Genomic DNA, 20,174 nt, shown 5'->3' with positions numbered 1-20,174 from the left:
TTTCCACACAATTCCGAACCCGCAGTCCATGCCTTACAGCCCCGGCTCGTGTTCCTCCAATCTTGTAAATGTCTGTCCTAACTATTGGGGGTGGGGAGCATCACGTAAGTAAGCTTCTTTTTTTAATACATTTGTTAGAGAACTTGCACGTTTGCAGAAAAAACGCAGAAAGTACAGAGTTGCCACATAACCCCCCTATTATAACCCCTTGCAGTGGTGCGGCTCCTTTGCCACAATTGATGAAGGAACATTATTGTAATTTCACCGTTAACTTAGGCCATCATTTACCTTAGGGTTCCCTGCACAGGCTTCTAGTTTGTTTTGTGTTTTTAGTTTTTACACCCGGAACATCCATACAACCTAAAACATCCCTGGTGCCACGTGCGTCTTGGTGCTGAGCTGCCGTCACCGCCGCACGCTGCCCACACCTTCCCGTCCCCCCTGTGGGGAGGAGGGGCCAGAAACTGGTCGTTACCTGAAGCCCCCCTGCGTGCGTGGCCCGGTGTAAGAGGGCCTACGTCCGTTAGATGAGCCTCGGTCAGGTAGGTCCTGACCCCATGGGCTGGAGTCCTCTGTCGGAGAGTGGGGTTCAGGCAGAGCAAGGGGAGGCCGCGGCACGCAGCCAGGTGCCCCCAGGACAACCCTGGCTTCTCACTGGTGAGAACTCTGCCACGTGGTGCTTAAACTGAGAGGAAGGCCGGGCAAGCAAGCATCTGTCATTGGAGTCAAGGAGAAAGGGTGGGAATTTTGGCCGCAGGAGGAATGCAGTGAACTATGAGCTTCTTGTGTCTTGTTCTCCTTTACATCCTAGCTCCCTGGTCACTCAGAGACCCCAGTAAACATTTGTTGAACAGAAGTGAATGGAAGGCACTACCTGGCTCTGAGATGATGGACCTATTTGGAGCCTGCCCATTGAGGTTCCCATTCCATCCCAACCCATTTTCCTTGTCACGAAATTGCTTAAAGCAAAGGGTGCACGGGTGCTTCAGTGGTGGACCCCTCACCTGCCGTGCTCGATTCCCGGCCCATGCAGCCAAAAAAGAAGGAGAGGGAGGGAGGAGAGAGAAAGAAAACAAGACAGCACCGGAGAAAGGTGCTCATGCTGGAGTCCCCGGTACTTCCCACAGTGCGTGTTTCGGATCCGCCACGCTCGACAGCTGCTGCTGTTTGGGTGCATGCCCAGCACCTTTTACAACAGACTTTTCCCCTGTTGAGTTCCAGGATCTTGCATTTGTTTAACGTGTCAGATGTCCCACACATTCACGTCGCTCGTCCCCCTTGGCTCCGTGACTGCTGTGAAACGTGCATCCATCACCGTGTGTTTGAACAAGACCTGGTTCAGAAGGTTCAGGTTTGTCCTGACCCCGGTATATTGCGGGCTTGGAGCTAACACGTGCCCCTTGCAGAGGAAGAATGGACATGGCTGCAGGACTGGTCGTTTCCCGCTGGCCGGCCTGAAGCCCAGCGCACCCCTCCCAGCTGGTGCTGCCCTGGCAGAGGGGCAGCGGGCCGCAGGAGCATGCTCCCTGGGCTTCTGAGAAGGCGGGTCCATGGCTCCCCTCAACCAGACGTGATGTGCCTCGGATCTTCAAAAGGGCTGAAGGGTCCTTCTCGTCCAGTTCCTGGCAGGCCCTGCACTTGGCTTTGCAGATTGGAGCACCGCTGCTTCTGGCCCTCTCAGGCTCTGTGAGGAGAAAGCACGCCTCTCTGTGCGATGGCAGGACCCCCTGTCCCTCTCCCGGAAGCCTTGGGTGCTGTCCTGCTGCTGGATGCACGCAGCCTCCTGATGCCAGCACGTTGGAAAAGGCGAGGATGCTCTTCAGCCACCGGCCTCTCTACCCATAACCCTGAAGGCTACCGCAGAGCCTGCCCTGACCTCTGGGCGCTGGCTGTGCGGGGATCGGCTCCTCGGGCAGTAGGGGACTCAGCCCTCCCCGCGGCTCCTCCTACCTCCACGGCCTCCTCCGCGACTCCTCCCCAGGCTGCCCATCCAGGTGGGGCGCCCACGCGGTCCGAGTTCCCACCCCATGCTCCTCAGAACCCTGCAGCGCTGGGCGCCTTGGGGTACCTGCTCCTTCAGGAATGCTTGTTCTCAGGCAGCTGCGGAGATGCTAGGAAACCGCGCTGCAGGTCCCAGACTGGTGTGGCACCCCTTGTGACGCGCTGACCTACAACGGTTCCTCTGCTGACCCCACTGTACTGGAGTCCTGTAGAATGGCATTTCATTTGCCTCTTGGTGTTTAGAAAATGCAGAATAAGCTGGGAATTCCCCCACCCTGGTTTTCCCCTCTCTCTCCCTCCCGTATCCCTTTCTCTCACCCCATACCTACCAACCCCAGATCCCCAAAAAGAGGCTGAATATTCACTTTGTTTTTTCTTTGTTCTCCAAACACTAACATCTCTTTCCAGTGGAGTCAGCATGAAATCTGTGCCATACCTTTCCATTTATTCATTGGCATCTGAAACATTTTATATTAACGGGCACATGCTACTGCAAAGCTATCATAAAATTAACTTGTAATACTCTGTTGGTTTGATTTTCTAAGACAGAAATAAAGAACTTCTTCCTCCAGATCCAAGAAGACAAAAACTAAAATATACCAACCCCCATGAACAGTCACATCACACTGGGACAGTGTGAATACAGTGACATTTGAAAGTAGCATGTCTCTGGAAAATTTCTGGGTGATGCCAGGCCTTAAGATTATCCTTTCAAATAGCTGGAGCAGATTCAGTGCCAGGACCCAGAGAAGTAGGAACTGGTGACAACCCAAGTAAAATAAGAAAGAACCAAGACTTTACAATGTATTTGTTTATATATACACTAAAAACGGAGTGAGAGATGAGAGAGAATCAGTATTTATAATTTCATTAAATAAATCCAAGCAAAACCTTCCCAAAAAGCAGAGCCTTTCAAAGGGACTTTAATTTGTTTCCAGAGCAATACCAGGCATCACTCTGCTGTTTTAAAGCTACAGCTAAGCAGTCATTATGTGCCTTTTTGAAGCTATTGTATACCCCAGAAAAGCCATGTTTTAATCCTTATCCTATCTTATGTGGGCAGCCATTTCTTTCAACCTTGATTGAACACTGTAGGCAGAAACTTTTGATTAGATTATCTCCACAGAAATGTGGCATCCCCAATTGTGGGTGTGACCTTTGATTAGGTGGAGATGTGACTCAACCCATTCCAGGTGGGTCTTGATTAGTTTACTGGAATCCTGTAGAAGCGGAAACATTTTGGAGAAATTTCTGAGCTGAACAGATCAACTCTTGGAAAACAGAAACACAGATGTTTGGAGATGCTTGGAGCCCAGCAGACATTGCCATGAGATGTTAAGCAAGCCAGAACCTGGGGAGAGCCAAGGGAAGATGAGAGATGAAAGCCAGTCCTGGAGAAGCAAAGTGAGGAACCTCCACGGGAATAGAGGCTGAAAGCAACAGAGCCCAGGGGCAAGGAACCAGCAGATGCCAGCCATGTGCCCTCCCAGCTGACAGAGGGGTTCCTGACCCATCAGCCTTTCTTGAGTGAAGGTAGTCTCTTCTTATACCTTAATTTGGACACTTTTACTTCCTTAGAACTGTAAACATGTGGCATATTAAATTCCCTTTTTAAAAGCCATTCCAGTTCTGGTATATCATATTCTGGCAGCTTAACAAAACAATACAGATTTTGGTACCGGAGAAGTGGGGTGCTGCTGAGGTTTGCAAATACCAAACTATTGGAACGGCTTTTTAACTGAATTAGGGGAAGATACTGAAAGATTTGTAAGGATCTTGATAGAGAAGGCCTAGAATGCTTTGGAAAGACTGTTGGTAGAAATGTGGACTCTACAAATTCCTCCGATGTGGCTTTAGACAGAACTGAGGAATGTACCATTGCAAACTGGGAGGAAGGCAACCCTTGTTTTAAAGTGGCAGAGAATCTTGCAAAGTTGTGCACTGCTTTGGGATGGAAGGTAGAATTTAAAGGTAATAATGTGTGATAATCAGCTGAGGACATTTCCAAACTAAATCTGAAAAATGCAGCCTGGCTGCTCCTTGAAACTTACAATAAAAAGTGCAAGGAATGAGATAAGTTAAGAGCTAAACTCTTTGGTATAAAGAAAACAGAAACTGATGGTCTGAAAAATCTGGGCTTCCAGAAAGTGAGACCACAGAGAATAGTGCCCCACATGAGGATTTAACCAAACATGGAACCAGTCAGCCATACAAGACAAGCCAGGATTGAAGGTGGAGTTTCCAGAAAGGATTTATGGAAAGTCCTATTGTTTGATGGCTTTGATCCTTGTGTACTACATGGAAAATGAACTTTTTTTTTTTTTTTTTGACATCTATATGAATGGACTCACTGCAAGTCTGGACTAAAAGGAACAAATTAAAGGAAAAATGGCTTCAGAAGCAGAACCCTAGAAGCTAAGGTCTGGAGCCAGGAAATCTGGGCTAGGAGACTGGACTGACCCATACACGTGGAGAGGGTGAGTTTGCCCCAGGAGCAGAGGATGGGCTTCCCGCTTTATTTTGGAGGAGGTGTTATGCTGCCCCAGGCCTCAGGAGGGTGGCACATGTGGAGAGCAGAGACAAGTATGTCTGGAGTTGCTTGCAGCCCTGCAGACACTGAGCAAATCAAAATCTGGGGAGATCCAAGGGAAGCCAGGAGATGAAAACCAGCCCTGGAGAAGCCAAGTGAGGAACCCCTACAGGAACAGAGGCTGAAAGGGACAGAGCCCAGGAGCAAGGGACCAGCAGATGCCAGCCATGTGACTGCCCAGCTGACAGAGGGGTTAGAAAAGCCTTCAGCCTTTCTTGAGTGAAGGTGACCTCTTGTTGGAGTTTTAGTTTGGACACTTCCACTTTCTTAGAACTATAAACTTGTAACCTATAAAATTCCCTTTTTAAAAGCCATTTCATTTCTAGTATATTTCATTCGGGCAGCTTAATTAACACATGGTTTATTTCTTTCTAATCTCTGCAGCAACAAATGCCATTGTGGTAGTTAGATTCAGGTGTCAACTTGGACAGGTGAAGGTGCCTAGTTCTGTTGCTGTGGACATGAGCCAATGGTATGTGAACCTCATCTGTTGCTCATTACATCTGCAGTCTGCTAGGAGGTGTGCCTGCTGCAATGAATGATATTTGACTTAATTGGCTGATGTTTAAATGAGAGAGTGCAACGTAGCACAGCCCAAGCAGCTCAGCATACCTCTTCTCAGCACTCGCAGCTTAGCCCAGGCCTCTGGAGATGTACAAAGCAATCACCCCGGGGAAAGTTGTTGGAACCCAGAGGCCTGGAGAGAAGGCCAGCAGAGATCACCCTGTGCCTTCCCACGTAAGAAAGAACCTCAATTGAAAGTTAGCTGCCTTTCCTCTGAAGAACTATATGTTAACGAAATAAATCCCCTTTTATTGAAAGCCAATTGGACTCTGGTGTGTTGCATTCCGGCAGCTAGCAAACTAGGACAGCCATGCTTGGATTTTCCAAGTTTTAATGAAGATATGAAAAGGTTTTTTTAGGAATTGTGAAAGCTGTTTTTCCAACAAGTGAAAATTCCCTATAGCTCTGTATTTCTGATAAGAGAAGCACATTCTCTGGACCTGTTAAACTTAAAAAGTGAAGTATCTTTCACTCACAACATGATTCTTGTTTAGTTTAATTGGGGCTGAGAGTGTAATTTCCTCCCTTAACCAGCAGAAAATTCCCTGAAATTTGACTGAAAGTGGATTTAATAAATTGTGTGAAGAATCTCACTTGTTTTCATTGATTTTAATTTTGTTGAAAAAAGTGGATAACAGTATCAAGATTTAGAAAAGCCCAAAAAAGATAATTACATAAAATCCCAGTCTCAAAGAATATAAGACTGTATTGATCAGATCTAAAACTTGTAGCAAGCATGTAGGTTTTAAGATCTTCAGAGCAGTTGTTTTATTGCTTTCTATATGTTTTTGTGCTTTTAACTCAGTCAGGGACTGTATAGTTCTTTATGATATTTTATCCCCTTTCTGTCTTTTTAAGAAGAGTTTTGGACCAGTTTTTAACTACTCAAATTAGCATGGATATGAATGTTTGATAATATCCAGTGTTGGTGAGGATGTGATTGGAGGGGTTCCACTTTGGAGAGATGCAAATTAGCTCAACCTTTTCATGTGCTTTGAAAATATCTATCAAAAATTTTAATACACATACTCTTTATCCAAGTAATTCTACTTCAGGGAATTTATCCTTCAAATATATTCAGTTGCACCGAAATACATGAGATATCTGTGCAAGAAGGAAGAAAGAAACCTAAGTTCCCACCAGAACTGATGCTTAGCTGAATTACGGTCCAAAAGAGTGGAATCATAAGCAGGTACTAAATAATGAGGTGGGTGTGGAAGCATTCATCTTTCAACACTGAAAGACGTCGAAGTTAAAAAAAAAATAGAAAGCTTTAAGTAAAAGGAGCAAATTGCAGAAGGAACGTCTAGAATAATCTATTTTGTGTTTTTAAACACGATGGAAGGGGGAAGGGAGGTGTCATGGTCAGGTTCATGTGTCAACTTGGCCAAGTGGTGGTACCTGTTTGTCTGGTTGGGCAAGTGCTGGCCTGTCTGTTGCAATGAGGACGTTCCATAAAATTAGATCATGATCACGGTCAGCTGCATCCACAGCTGGTTCCATTTGTAATCAGCCAAGGGGAGTGTCTTCTGCTATGAGTGACGCTTAATCTAATCACTGGAAGCCTTTTAAGGAGGATTCAGAAGAGACAGGCTCTTCCTGCTTCGGCTGGCGAGCCTCTCCTGTGAAGTTCGTCCAGACCCTCCATCGGAATCGTCAGCTTCACAGCCTGCCCTGCAGATTGTAAACTCTACGTTCCCATGGTTACATGAGACACTTTTATAAATTGTATATTTATGAATATTTCCTGTTGATTCTGTTTCTCTAGAGAACCTTAACTAAAACAGGAGGCAAGCAAGGAACATCTGCAAATGCGAGCAGCCGTGAGAGGTGTGGGGGCGAGCTTTCCCCTTCCCCACATACACATCCAGAGTTAAATTCTTGACCGATAGTCTGTGTTATTTTCATGATTTGCAAGTTGCGTTAGAAGAAAATATTTGCCGTCCAGGAGGGTCCTGCACCACGCGTGGCTGCCCATGGCTTGCTGCCCCTGCAACCTCTTAGTGGCCTGTCTGCGGTGGGAAGGGGGTCTTTACGGAATAGGGGCCCAGGAGGAGCAGGCATCGGCCTGCCTGTTTCTGCTGGGCACATGCCGGCCTCTGGAACCAGACGGAAGCTCACTGGACCCTCCTGGAGTTTGTAGGGCACTGAAAAGGACGGATCCCAGGCCAAGAAGCACCTGCAAGCCCTGCTGCCCCGGGGAGGATGGAGCCACTGGCTGAAAGGAGGCTGGGCAGCGCGGCGGGGGTCTGGGCTCTCTCAGCCCTGCCTGGCCGGCGCCCACTTCCCTGTGCCCTGGCCCCGCTGGCTGCGCCCGGTGGGCACGCAATGTCGAGCATTGGACCTGCTGGGGTCCGAACGCATGCGGGCAGGCCTGACACACAGGCGGCACCAGCCAGGTGTGGTGCACTGGCATGGAAACCTGCCCACGGTGGCACTGGGCTTGTGCCTGTTGGCCGCACCGCTTCCTGTGCCTTCACCCTGCTTGTTTCTCTGCCACATGGTTGCTGGACAGAACCAGACGAAACCACAACTGCTCTCAGATGCACAGATGCACAGGCTCCGGTGAGCCCGACTGCTGGCAGACCATCACGTTTTATAATAAACATGGAAGCCCTCTCCTGAGATCTTTGCAAAGAGGAAAAATAAATGGAAAAGGGATTATTTGGCTTCATCCAGAAAGCCCTGCCTGGTCCGACAGAAACCCCGAGGCACCTGCCAGCATCCTAGAGGTGACCCTGGAGCTCTGCGTGTGCATGAAGTCACACCCCCTACCCCCTACCCCCACCTCAGAGCACAGGCCCCACCTTTACCCTCCAGGGCGCTTTCCCCAGCTTGACACCAGTAACACTGCTGATGCTGGAAACTTCTCTTCCAACACAGAGTTTTTAAGATGAAAATCTGTCTCATCTCCGCCTTGTCGTTCTTGAGCGTAAGGGTGAAATCTAGACTCACCGACATTATCAACGTGTGAGCGTGTTTGAAAATGACACGTTTCCTAACGTGCTGTGAGCATCCTCCTTGAAAGCTGGCACTGATTTCGCTCCGTGGTCCTTTTCCTCCGAGATCAGCCAGGACCCCCCGGCTGCTCCCAGGCATCCACGAGCCCGCGCCGTGCGTCCTCGCCCAGGTCACCTCCCCCAGCTGTGAACTGGAGTCAGAAGGGAAGATGTCGGCCGCGTTGCTGCCGTTTAAAGGTGCACCTACGAAGGAGAAAGGCAGGCTCGTCTCCTGCAACAATTTAAGAGGCTGTGTGGGAAGACGGGATCCAAGGGTGGGGGGCTGGCTGCGTGCCACGAAATTTATCTTGTGGGTCACGATTTCTTTCAGGAGTCAGTACATTTGGTCAGAGAGGAAGTTGTGGCTGTGACCAGCACGGGGTGGGGGGTTTGGTATCTCCCCTTGGATCTGGACAAAGGAAATAATTTTCTAAATCATCTGTTCCTTTTTTGTCTTAGAATTTGGTGTCGGAAAAATCATGGTGCTTTAATCCAAAATGTGGCTCTATCATTCATTAAATAACTGGGGAGAGGAAGATGCATTTGTGAGATGGTGAGCTAATCGTCAGTTGATAGTGGCTGCGGATACGCGTGGGTAATCGTTCCTCTGCCGCCAAATATTGTCCTTCAAGTAGGAGCTAAGTGAATTAGCAACAAGCTTTCAAATTTATATAATTTACCCCTCCCCACCCAGCTGGATTTTGCAACCTAAGCTATACAGGCTGAACCCGGGAGAGAACTGTACCCAGGTCCCTGGCCAGCTGCCCTGCCGTCGGTGGAGACGCTTTAGCATGAGGATGGGGCTGCCTCTGGCTGGGTGGATCCTGGTCTCCGGGGCTTCGGGACACACGGGGAACCCGTCACCGCAGCTGCGGGACACGCGGGGACCCCCTCACCGCCGCGAGCCTTTCCTCACACCCCCGCAGAGCACCCATTTCAGCTGTCAGAGGTTACTGGAAGGCCTTTGTCCCATGCTAGCCCCCCCACCAGATTCCTGACATGGTCATGTCGCCGTCACAGCGCTGAGGGCTCTGTCTCTTGAGGAGTAAACCACACACGCACCACCCACACTGGACACCGTACCCAGGGCCCATGCTCACGCACACGGGAACCAAGCCGCCACCGGAGAGGCAGGCCTGCCTGTGCCGCCTGCCCGCTCCTTGGGCCCCAGACCCTCTCGCAGCCGGACCCCCACCCCGCCCTCCACCTCCCCCGCCGGCTGCTGCCACCCCGACGCCATGGGCAGCCCCAGCTAATCCGGCAGTAAGCTGGGAACCACGAGGGCTTGGGCAGAGCAGCCTGTGGAGCTCACGGTTTAGGGAACTGACCCGTGCATGGCACTTCCCACACCAGGCAGCCGGGGGAGGCCCTGCGGTGTCCACTGGGTGCTCCTCCACAGTGTGCACAGAGCTGAGCTGGACAGCTGGAGGAAGAGCCCAGATGCACGTGGCCCCCTCTCCTGGCCGCACCCGCCCACCCCACCCCTCCATGGAGCCTTGTGGTTCTCCTACCGCAGCACCCGGAGTGCCTTCTTCACTCCAAGAGACCTAAATCTAAATCTCCAGCTTGCCACTGATTCAGTGCATACAGTAAGCGCCTACTGTACACCGCAGCAGGGTGTCCACAGACGCCTGGCCTCAGGGAGCCAGACGCGGGACAAGGAGGGCCGAGCCTCAGGCTGGGGTGTCCACGTCCCTGCGGGGGTGGGGGCTGCACTCGCAGAACAGAAGAATTAGTGGGCTGGATCACCTGGGAAGGAACCTGCAGCTGCTCCGGGAAGAAACCAGCAGCCAGAAGACTGGAGAAGCAGAGTAAGGTGGACAGGCCCCTTCAGGAGGGAGAGCCGAAGTGGGAGCTGACAGCGGCTGCCAGGAGTGAGGCCCGGCCAGCGTGAACACCTGGGCGGATGCAGGGGCCGGGGGGCTTCCTGTGTGTGGCATGGCGACGCAGTCACACATGGCAGACTTTAAAGATTTGTGTTTCTTTTGAATCGGACGCCTCTGGGCTCAGGAGGGCTGGGGGCATCTGAACCGGGGGGTGAGGCGTGGTCACTGCAGCAGTGCTGTGGGGTCCACACCAGAGGCACGTGCCAAGCCATGGGCCACTGCCCTCAGGACCTGCACAGGGAGAAGGCGCCTGAGCTGGGTGAAAGGCGCGCCCGGCGGCGGGGGTGGGAGGGGACGCCGTCCAGTGAGACCCAGGCCAGGAAAGTCTCGCCCCTAAACAGACAGCGCCTCGAGGGCCCCACACACCGAGGGCGGCAGAGCCCACGGGCAGCCCGGGAGGGGCCAAGGGGAGCTCTGGGCTTCGCTGCGTGAGGTGTGGGGATCCCAGGAGGCGTGGGGAAGAGGGGGCCAAGCCGTATTCTCATTCACAGTGACTGTTCTGGAAGCAGTGTGGCCCGAAGGAGAGAGGGCCGACTAGAGGCAGAAAGGCAGTGTGGCTGCCTCGGGTGAGCTGGGGCCGAGGGGTCAGGAGCTAAGGGTGGGTGGAGGCTGCGTGTCACGTGGGGACCAGACGAGGTGGACAGAGGCTGCGTGTCACGTGGGGACTGTGTGGCTTCCCTCGGCCGCTGTGACAGCACAGATGGGGTGGATGGAAGCTGTGTGTCACAGGGGAACCGGACAGGGTGGACGGAGGCTGCATGGCACGTGGGGACCACGTGGCTTCCCTCGGCCGCTGTGGCAGCACAGACAGGGTGGCTTGAAACAAGGGAACTCCTTGCACAGCTCTGGAGGCTGAAGTCCAGACCTCGAGGTGTGGCCGTGCTCCCTCTGTGGCCTGCTGGGGGGCCTCTCCTCACCTCTTCCAGGTCTCCTGGCCCCCAGCCATCCTTAGCGTCCCTGGCCTGCAGCTCCCTCACTCCAGTCTCTGGGTCGCTGACCTGTGGCTGTTCCCTACATCTCAGTGACCTGTGTCCAGGCCCCTCTGCTTAGAAGGACGCCAGGCGATGGGTTAGAGCCCACCCTCCCCGAGGATGACCTCGTCCTAACTTGACGACATGCGCAGAGACCCTCTTTCCAAATACGGACTTGTCCCAGAGACAGGGCTTAGGCGAGGAGCATATCTTTCGGGGGACACAGCTCAGCCCACACCAGGAGCTGGGACAGCTGCTTTCTCTGTGCAGTGAGAGGCTCCCCAGCGACAACCCTCCATGGCCCAGACTGATTTCCACCCACAGGAGAGTCGGGGAGTGAGGCAGCGAGAGTGAGGGGCGTGAGGTGCCCCTGTGCACACCCCGGCCTTGATCTGCTCCTGGCGGGGTGGCCCCGTCGTGACTAGATCCCTTCAGCATGTCGCCACAGGCCAAGTGCAGCCCAGCCGACTCAGTGTGGGCTTTAATCCGGATTCCTAGAGGCCTTTTTAAGCAAAATGAAGTTCAGACATAGAGAAAGCTGGAAGCCAACAGAACCCGGAGGAGAGTGGAGAGGCTGCCACCACATGCAGTGCACGTGACGGAAAAGCCAAGGACCGACAGCCAGCTCCAGGGTGCCACGGCCTCTGGGGAGGAAGCATTCCTTGCTGACGCCTCAATTTTAGATTTCTCCTGGCCTCAGAGCCGTGAGCTCATCAATTGCCATTGCTCAAGCCAACCCCATTATATGTATTTGTCTTGGCAGCCAGAAAACTAAAACGTTGAGTCAAGAGCACCAGCTCCTCACAGCACCCTGTAAACGTGCAGAGGAAGCCACAGAGGTGGATCCTGGAACAAGCACGTTGCAAAACCTCAGGCTTTCCGGAGCGTGCGTGTCCTTTGGGCTTAGATGCGCTGGTGGCAGACTGCGGACATCACTCGAGTCGCCACCTAGCAGTGGTTGCGTGTTCTGCTAAGTGAATTTTGTAGACCTGAGCCTGGCAGGATGTTATTTGTTTTCGACACAACTTGAGCCAATCCCTCTTCCAATAAAAGTTAATGCTGATTGATTTCCAAAAAGAATGTGAAAAGCATCTGGCTGTGTGGACTTGAGGAAATGTCAGGGCTCTCAAGGTAAATGCTTCTTGAAACTCAGCTCTGCAGACTTTTCCACAGGACAGAAATAGTTACGATGAATTTAAAGTTTAAGGGACCCACTTTCTGCTCCTCCTATTCAGGAACCCATCACAAGTAAGCAGCTGTCGCTTCTCTCAGAGTCCATGAAGCGGATACTCACCGGCTGTTGTGAGACCCCCATGGGGACCGTGAAGCAGAGGCTGGGAAGGAGTGAGATGAACAAACAACAGCGCAGCTCAGTAACCCACCCTCCACGAGCTTGGCCTCACCGTCTGTCAGAGAATGCCAGCTGGTGCAGCTAATGCCGCTGGCAGAGGGTTTCCTGCTGTACCATTTTCTGTTTTCCTTCCCAGAGTCACTCCTTGAGAGATGTCTTTTAAGGAGCTGATTTCAGGCACGACACATGCTGTCTTCCCTACCTTATGCAGGTTTCCATTTGCTATGACCTTAGGTGGTCACCAGCCTGGACGTCTGCTCGATACAAGCTGACAATCCTGGCCCCGCACGTGGGGCTGGTCAGCACGGCCCCAGGGAGCCTGCGGGAACGGCACACAGATGCACTGGTCTCCCCAGGCAGCGGTGACCAGGGCTGCACCTGCAGCCACCCACGGCCCAGCCAGCTGGGCTCCACAGGGCACTGGCCACCAGCAAGCAAAGACCTTGGACAGGCCCTGAATGAAATCTCAAGTTGGCAGAAAATAATTTAAAACTATGAAAATAGCACATGGCAAGGCCATGAATGATTGAGAGAAGCAAGCCTCGTGTTCAACTCAGCTGTCAGCAGTCACCCTGATGATTGCACACTGGACATTAAAAGTCAGCTGTGCACAGGGAGTTGTGGGATTCAAGGAAAGTATGCAGAAGCGTTGTGTATCATAGAGCTTTACCTCTGAATAGTCTACAGTCAGATTTTTAGTACTATTGAACAAAAAAATTTAAATATTTAAAGGAGTTTCAAAACATCTAAGAATTAAACATTTCCCAAAGCTATCTGCGAATGAAAACACATAATAAACATAATTTTGGCTTTTGGGAATAATTTATTGAGAATTTAGAAGTCCAATGGTGATTAAACTACAAGGACGCGACTGTGATTACCTTCTTAACGTGGAGGAGAAGAGCTTTATCCGATTGGTGTAATAAAAAGTAAAACCATGGCACAGACACAGCACTGCATTTTAGAAATATATATGTATATTTAGGAAACTTCCAACTAGATACCAAGTTATATCGTTAAAAATGTATTAAACTGAGATACGGGGTGGAATCAACCCATTTGGTGGACCCCAGATTGGAAATAGACCCCAAGTGCCTGGAAGCTCTGTAATCAGATGCTGCTACCACTGAGAACCAAAGGGTGGATCCTTGGGTATGCCGCTCCCTGGGCATTTTAAGTCCTGTTTATCCGGCATTGGGGAATTTAATGAAAAATCTCCAAGCTCAATAAGAGAGAAGTGCTATTTTACAGTTCTAGACATTTCTTTCCTGGTGAGCCCTGTGTGACGCAGGTGAATCGCAGGCGTCGCCTTGAACAGTGTACTCGGTCTCAGGCCTGGCGGATGGGATGGTTCAGATGCTGGCACGGACGCTTCCTGTTCTCCGGGCTGGGATTCCGTCTGCTGCTATTAGCCGCACGTGCTCATTTCGGATGAACAGCACAGAACAGCCGATTTTAAGTGTTGCAGGGGAGAGCAAACAGAACTAGAGTCCAAAGCAATGGCCATGCTGCCCGAGGAGGGCTGCCTCCTGCTCTGAGAACTGTGGCAGAAGTGTTCCTTCTGTCTCCACTGTCCCCTCTTCAGAACACCTAACCCTGCTCAGTGCCAGCCGCAGTGTAAATCCAGCTCGGCCCTGCCGGAACACCTAAGCCTGTGCAGTGACAGCGCAGTGTAAATCCACACTCACCCTGTTTGCTGGGTCTAAAACACCACATGGTGCCAGATCTCACTGCAGCAGAAGGGCGGATACAGAGATAAGAGTGCATTGTTACGTGCACCAAAAACTCTCAGCACAGGCCAAATGAAGAATTTGTGGCGACACCAAATCCTGTACTTCTTTTGCATCTCACTTTTTCTTTTCTTCCTGAACGAGAGTGAAATATAATGGATCCGACATATAAAATGGGACATGGGCGTCTGAGTCTCAGCAGGGTTGTTTTTTGTCACTGAAGGTCCCCTTGCGCCTTCCTGCTGCCCACTGGTAAATGTAGTGGGCTCATTAGGTTTTATATTTGTTGTAACTCTTTCTGTCCTGCAGGAAAGCCTGGAAAGATGAGGTTAAATAACTGTCTACCTGGAAAGCCCTGGCATTTCCTGAAATCAGGCATTTACAAAATAAAATAACTAGGAAGAGGTACAAATAGAAGGCGATTGGTTTGTTTCCTTTTCCTTTTATCATCATGACCAGAAGGATTTTTGAGTCTGGATTTTTGGCTGTTATCAGAGGCACACTGCAGCAGGAAGGAAAGCTGTGAGAGCTGCTGGAAGTTAGGCCATTCATTGCATTCCCCGTTTTATTACAACCCTGGGAGCTTCAGTCAAGTACAGTGCCAGGTGATAGAAATACGGACATGGGACATAAGCACTCTGGGCTCCCGGCCTGCAGAAGAGTGAGGGAGCTGGTTATGAAGCCCATGAGGGCCTTGGCACGAGGGCCCCCTGCGCCATCTCGAGGGGCACCCAAGTTCCCATCCCAGAAGAGGGGACACTGCAGTGGAGTGCACACCCTCACGCCAGAGTCCAGCTCTTGGATTGACCTTGGACAAGCTTTGAACCCACTTTAGCCTCATTGCCCATCTGCCAGCTAAGAAATAGATGTGCAGTGGCCCCCACTGCCCCCGCATAGGGAGGTGACATCTCTAACTTTGATGACCGTCCTCTCACATCTTGGACTGCAGGGGGTGAGGGACGAGGCCCAGGGCCCAGCGGCCAGCACAGGGCAAGCGGCCAGCAGCCTTTCCACAAGACGCCTTCCATGGCTTGGCCCTGCCCTCCCCGCCCACTCCCCACCGGTTCCCATTCCTTCCCTCGTGGACACTGCTGTGGCATGGCTCAGCGAGTGGGAATGGGAGGGGAGAGGAGGTTTGCATTCAGGCCTGTCGGGGGAGCGGAGGGAGCGTGGGGGGGGGTGTGAGGAGGGGACCCGGGGACAGGGCCGCCCCCGCCAGCGTGGGTTCCTGACGCTCAGAGCACGCTGCCCCCACACACGGACCCTGCAGCCGGTTGGAGCCACCCCTGCCCGGTCCACCCTGGTCCGGTTTCCCGTCCAGCCTGCCTGCTGCCCATGGCGGGGGACCTGGGCTTCTCGCTGACCATCCATCCCAGAGGAATCACGGGACCCACAGCCCCCTTAGGGAGCTAGGATTTTAGTAAGGACCAGGGATTTACAAGAAACAAACAACACAAAAATCTTTTTGAGCATTTTCAAGGTGAAAAAAAAAAGGACGTGTTGGTCTGTTCCCACGCAGTCCCGGGTTCTCAGTGGCTCGTCGCAGGGCTCTGCCCCGCGGTTGTCCAGACCCCCGCCCTCCCCTCGGAGGCCCCCTCCCTTCCCCACGGGCCCCCAGCAGGCCACCCCCAGGCGCTGGGCACCGAGTCTCCTGTCCTGCTGCTCCCCGCGCCCGCGGGTGTCCTGTGTGCCGCTGGGGAAGCTGTGCGGGGCTCGCTGCTCAGGGCCAGCCGGAGCCCCCGCCAGGCCGCCCGCCCCCACCCCTGCCCCCTCACACCTGGCCCGGGCCTGGGCGGCTCTGCAGCGGGGCTGGACAGGTGGGCTGGGCAGGTGGGCTCTGAGGCCCCGGGTGGGCCCGTGAGCAGCGGGGGTCCCTTCCCCAGGGAGAGCGGGTCAGGCCCTGCCCTGCCGCCCCTCCGTCCACCTGGCGCCTGGGCTTGTCCTGATGCCCCCTCTGCTCTGCTGTCCGGCAGGTGCGGGCCTGGATGGCGTGGAGGACATCAAGCGGCACCCTTTCTTCCTCACCATAGACTGGAACGTGAGTTGCGTCCACGGGCCCTGACGGCACAGCGCTGGGCAGGCAGGGTGGGGGTGGGGGGCGGGGTGGAGGGGGGTGGGGCGGGGGGGTGCGCGCAGCTGCCAGGCCCAGGGCAGTCCTCTCCATCCCGGTGGAAGGCAGGGCTGTGGGGAGGGGGCCAGGTCACCGGGGACAAGGAGGTTTCCGAGGCACAGATGAGCCGCCCTCCCGCCTGCTCTTCAGCTCAAAGTCCCTTTAGCGTTCTTTTACTAAGAAGCAGCCTTTAGCTGGCCCCTGCACCCGCCCGCCCGCTAAGGACGCTTTCCAGATTGACCCGGAGGAGAGGTCACCTTGCAGTCCAGCCAGAGGCACTGGGCAGGTGGCGGGGCCAGGACAGCCCCTTCCCCACGGGCCCTCTGAGCAGGCCCACGCCTGCACTGCAGCCGCCCTGGCGAGGCCTCCTGTACAGAGAGGAAGAGCCCGGGGTCAGGCAGTAACGACTCGGGCGCGACTTGGGCTTCCAGGCCTCTGGGGAGAAGATGCAGCCCCACTTCCTGATATTTTCGCGGGGCCCTGGTGCTGGGCTCCCTGTCCCGTTTCCCATCCCCTGCCCCAGGCAGGACCAGCTCAGCTTGGGCGCACAGGTCGCCCACCCCAGGGGCTGTGCGAGCGTGTCCATCTGACACCGGCAGTTGCTCAGATCCATGGCTCCTTTAGTCTTTTCTTCAGGGTGACCCGACCACGTCACATTTGGAATTGGCTCTTCCTGAGCTAACAACCTCAGGGGCTTTTAACTGAATGTGAAAGAGTAAAATAAAACGCCCTTTTTCAAGACAGAATATATTAGCTGCTTCTGCCGTCCTCCTGTCCCTTCTGTGCCCTGTGAAGTTGGAAACTCCCCCGGATCTCGGCGAGGCGTGGATTGTGCAGGTGGCACAGGTGGCCAGGCTCCAGTGCTCTGGGCGGCGCACAAACAGCTGTCCTCGCCACCGGCCGACCTGGTCCGTCATGGCTTCTCCTCTTCCAACCCGGCCTCAGGCACGCGGGCCCATGGGGAGGGGATGCGGAGTCTTTTCAGCCTGTTTTCACAGATCTGATTGTTGAACTTTTATAAGATGAGACCTGCTTTCAAAGGTAGGATTAGAGAAGCACGCGCAGCTCCCAGCCAGGGAAAAGCCGTGTTCCAGGACCAAGCAGAAACCTGGTTGTGATTTAAAAAAACAGAGAGAGAGAGAGTAGAGGATTTCAGAGAAGTGAAAACCACAGCCCGCGTTGGAAATCTCTTTTTTCCTTGGCGTTGCAGCAGCTGGTGCGATGAGGCCCTCAGGCGCCCTCCGCGCACAGACGGGCGCAGGACGATCCTGTGGTGGACTGCCCGGCAGTGGACGGCATTTTCCGTGGACGCCGCCGTGCACGCTGGCCAGCTCTCGGGTGGGCCTGTTTAATTAGCGCCATGCCTGGGCACCGTCCTGTAGAAACGCTGGGAGCCTGGCAGCTCATCCCTGCAGGCCAGCACCTCCTCTGAGGGCCATGCCCCGGCGCCCCTTTGCGTCGGATCCTGTCGTGCCCTCTGCCCACCGCAGGCTGGGAAGGACCACTGGTCACCCTTCTTGGTGTGCTCAGCTGCACCTCCTTCCTGGAGGGGGGGGCGGACAGCCTGACCCCCAGAGCCCCCTCCCAGGCAGATGCGTGCTATGGCATGAAGAGAGCGCGACACTGTGAAGAGAACTGTTCTAGTTTGCTAGCTGCCGGAATGCAACACACCAGAGACGGATTGGCTTTTAATAAAAAGGGATTTAGTTCGTTAGTTCTTCAGAGGAAAGGCAGCTAACTTTCATCTGAGGTTCTTTCTTACACATGTTTTTGCATGAGTATTTCGGGAATGCCCCTGGCCACAGTGGAGCGTGCTGATTTTGAGATGCCGAGACCCAAACTGTCAGCAGAAAGCAGATGTCAGGGGCTGTGGCCCCCAACGGGAATCTGTGCTTGTCCATTTGAGAACCTCTTGCACTGCCCGGTGGACGGGGTTCCTCGCCCCTGTCCTCACCGACCTGGAGGATGTGGCTGGAGGGACCCGCCCTAGGCACGTGGAGCCCCCAGCAAGCGCCTCGTGTGGTGTCCTCGGCCCCTGGCACCAACGGGCTGGTGTGACGTGAGAGCCGGCGCTGGGACCTGACACCCGCCCCTCCCCGTGGGGGTCCTGACTTGCTCCCACCTCAGGGAGAGAGAATCTGGGGCGGAGTTACTAGCACATGCCAAGTGAAGCACGGCTGCTCTCGTTCTGAGTTAGCCCGAAGCCCGTCAGCTCGCACTGCAGACCCAGAGGCAAACTATTTCATTTTCCTACAAGCTCAACCCCGCTGCTAGTTTTGGACCCAGGGGAAGTGAAGAACATTTGTAATAACAGACACTAGCACCTTCTAGAATGTTCTCCCACGATGGGAGGAAATGGGCAGGCTTCCTGGTGACCGCGGGTCCAGAGAGCCCATCGGCAGGCCAGGGAGCAGCTACCACAGAGCCGCGCTGCCCACCCGAGAGCAGGGGGGCCCATGGCTGGGGCCCGGGAGGCGGGTAGTCCGCTGGCCCCCGCACCAGGGCGTAGGTTAGGGGAGCCACCACGGGGCAGTGTCCCAGAGGGCAGCGGAGGGTGGGGAGCGGACAGCTGCACGAGTGGCCAGCACCCCGGCTGCTCCAACGTCCCCTTCCTGTCACTTCACGGTCAGGGTTTCCCCGATACACAAGACCCAGGGGGGAGCTTTGAAAAGCACAGATGCCTGCACCAACCTCCCAACGAGGTTTGGTGCCTTTTAGGGGACCATCGTGTCGCCGTCCCCCGTGGCCCTGGAGCAGCTGCACCTGTGCAGGCCTGGCCAGGGGAGGGTCTTGAACGGGACAGACAGGAGCCGGCTGCAGCAGGGCGCAGAAGGGGAGTGCAAGGGCGAGCTGAGCCCCGCGGCCCGGGCCCCCCAGGAGAAGCCAGGCCCTGCGCTGACTCCCACCTCCCTGCACTGGAAAAGACGGGGTGTCCCCATCCCTGAAGCTGAGAACTATTTGGCACCACTGCCGAGTCATCCGTCTGATTTTTCCCTCCACACGGGTAAAAACCCCAACGTGAGCAAAGCCACGTCTCATCTGCCGCAGGCGCCTCCTGGATGGCCCCTGGTGAAGGGACACAGATGAGTGGGGGGCTCTGGTCCAGGGTCCACAGCCCCGAGTGGAGACCCACCACCTGCCTCCGCAGCCCGTGTGGGGAAACGAGGGGGCAGAAAGGGGCGCCGGAGCCCAGGCGATTCCTGTAGGGAAAGGACGCAATTCCAAGGACAATGGCCACACACCGGACACTCCTTCCCTGCTTCCTAATAAACCTGGCTTTCAGCTGCTGCCACTGAGTGCCCGGGAACAAGGTGGAAAGAGAACAGAAGGGGAGACGGGGTTAAACCACAGCTCTCAGCGCTGCCCTTGTGCACCCATCATCTTCCCTGGGGGGGGGGCTGTCCCCTGCGTCATGGGGTGCTTAGCAGCATCCTGGCTTCTACCCACTGGCTCCCAGGCGCAACCCCCACCCCCAACCCTGCCCCTGCCCCCCACCCCCACTCCCAACCCCACCCCTGTCCCACCCCAACCCCTTCCCCACCCCCGGGTATCACAACCAGAACTGTCCCAGGCTGCCTGTTAAACGTCCGTCCCCAGGGGAGGCACACTGGCCTCCAGTAGAGAGCCATGGCAGGGCATGACCTTGCCAGCTTCTGTGAGGCCGAGGCAGTGTGCAGACCCACCGCCCTCCTCCAGGGTCCCTGGGCTCCGGGAGAGAACAGGCTGCGTGAGGGCAGAAGCTAAAACGTGTGCAAGGCTCAGCTTTGCAGATAACATTTTTCTCAACTGAATTAAGTGATAACCATTTTTTTAAGGCTGGAAAGCCCTCGTTTACATAATTTCTCCCTCCTAATAAAAGTGGGAGCTGTGGCTCTGTAGTGGACCCTCCTCCCTCCCCCCCACCACTGGGGAAAGGGGCAGGTGAACGTGCATGAAGACAAAAGATCTGGTGCAGGGCAGGCCCTGACTTAG

At 54.3% G+C, this 20,174-nt stretch overlaps 1 protein-coding gene across 10 annotated transcripts in view; it reads left to right on the top strand.

Moving 5' to 3' along the window:
* RPS6KA2 (ribosomal protein S6 kinase A2) overlaps positions 1–20,174 on the top strand; it is a 404,289-nt gene that overhangs the window by 335,768 nt on the left and 48,347 nt on the right. For all 10 annotated transcript variants that reach the window (XR_013159470.1, XR_013159471.1, XM_077120826.1 and 7 more), the window contains one exon: positions 16,066–16,130. Coding sequence is in view for 8 of the 10 variants with exons in the window: in XM_077120826.1 (XP_076976941.1) it covers positions 16,066–16,130 (65 nt within the window). In the remaining 2 variants the exon portion in view is untranslated. The remainder of the gene's footprint in view (positions 1–16,065; positions 16,131–20,174) is intronic.

This window comes from Tamandua tetradactyla, chromosome 11, assembly GCF_023851605.1.
Source record: "Tamandua tetradactyla isolate mTamTet1 chromosome 11, mTamTet1.pri, whole genome shotgun sequence".
NCBI classification, from domain to species: Eukaryota; Metazoa; Chordata; class Mammalia; order Pilosa; family Myrmecophagidae; genus Tamandua; species Tamandua tetradactyla.
This window is presented reverse-complemented; position numbering and strand designations above follow the sequence as displayed.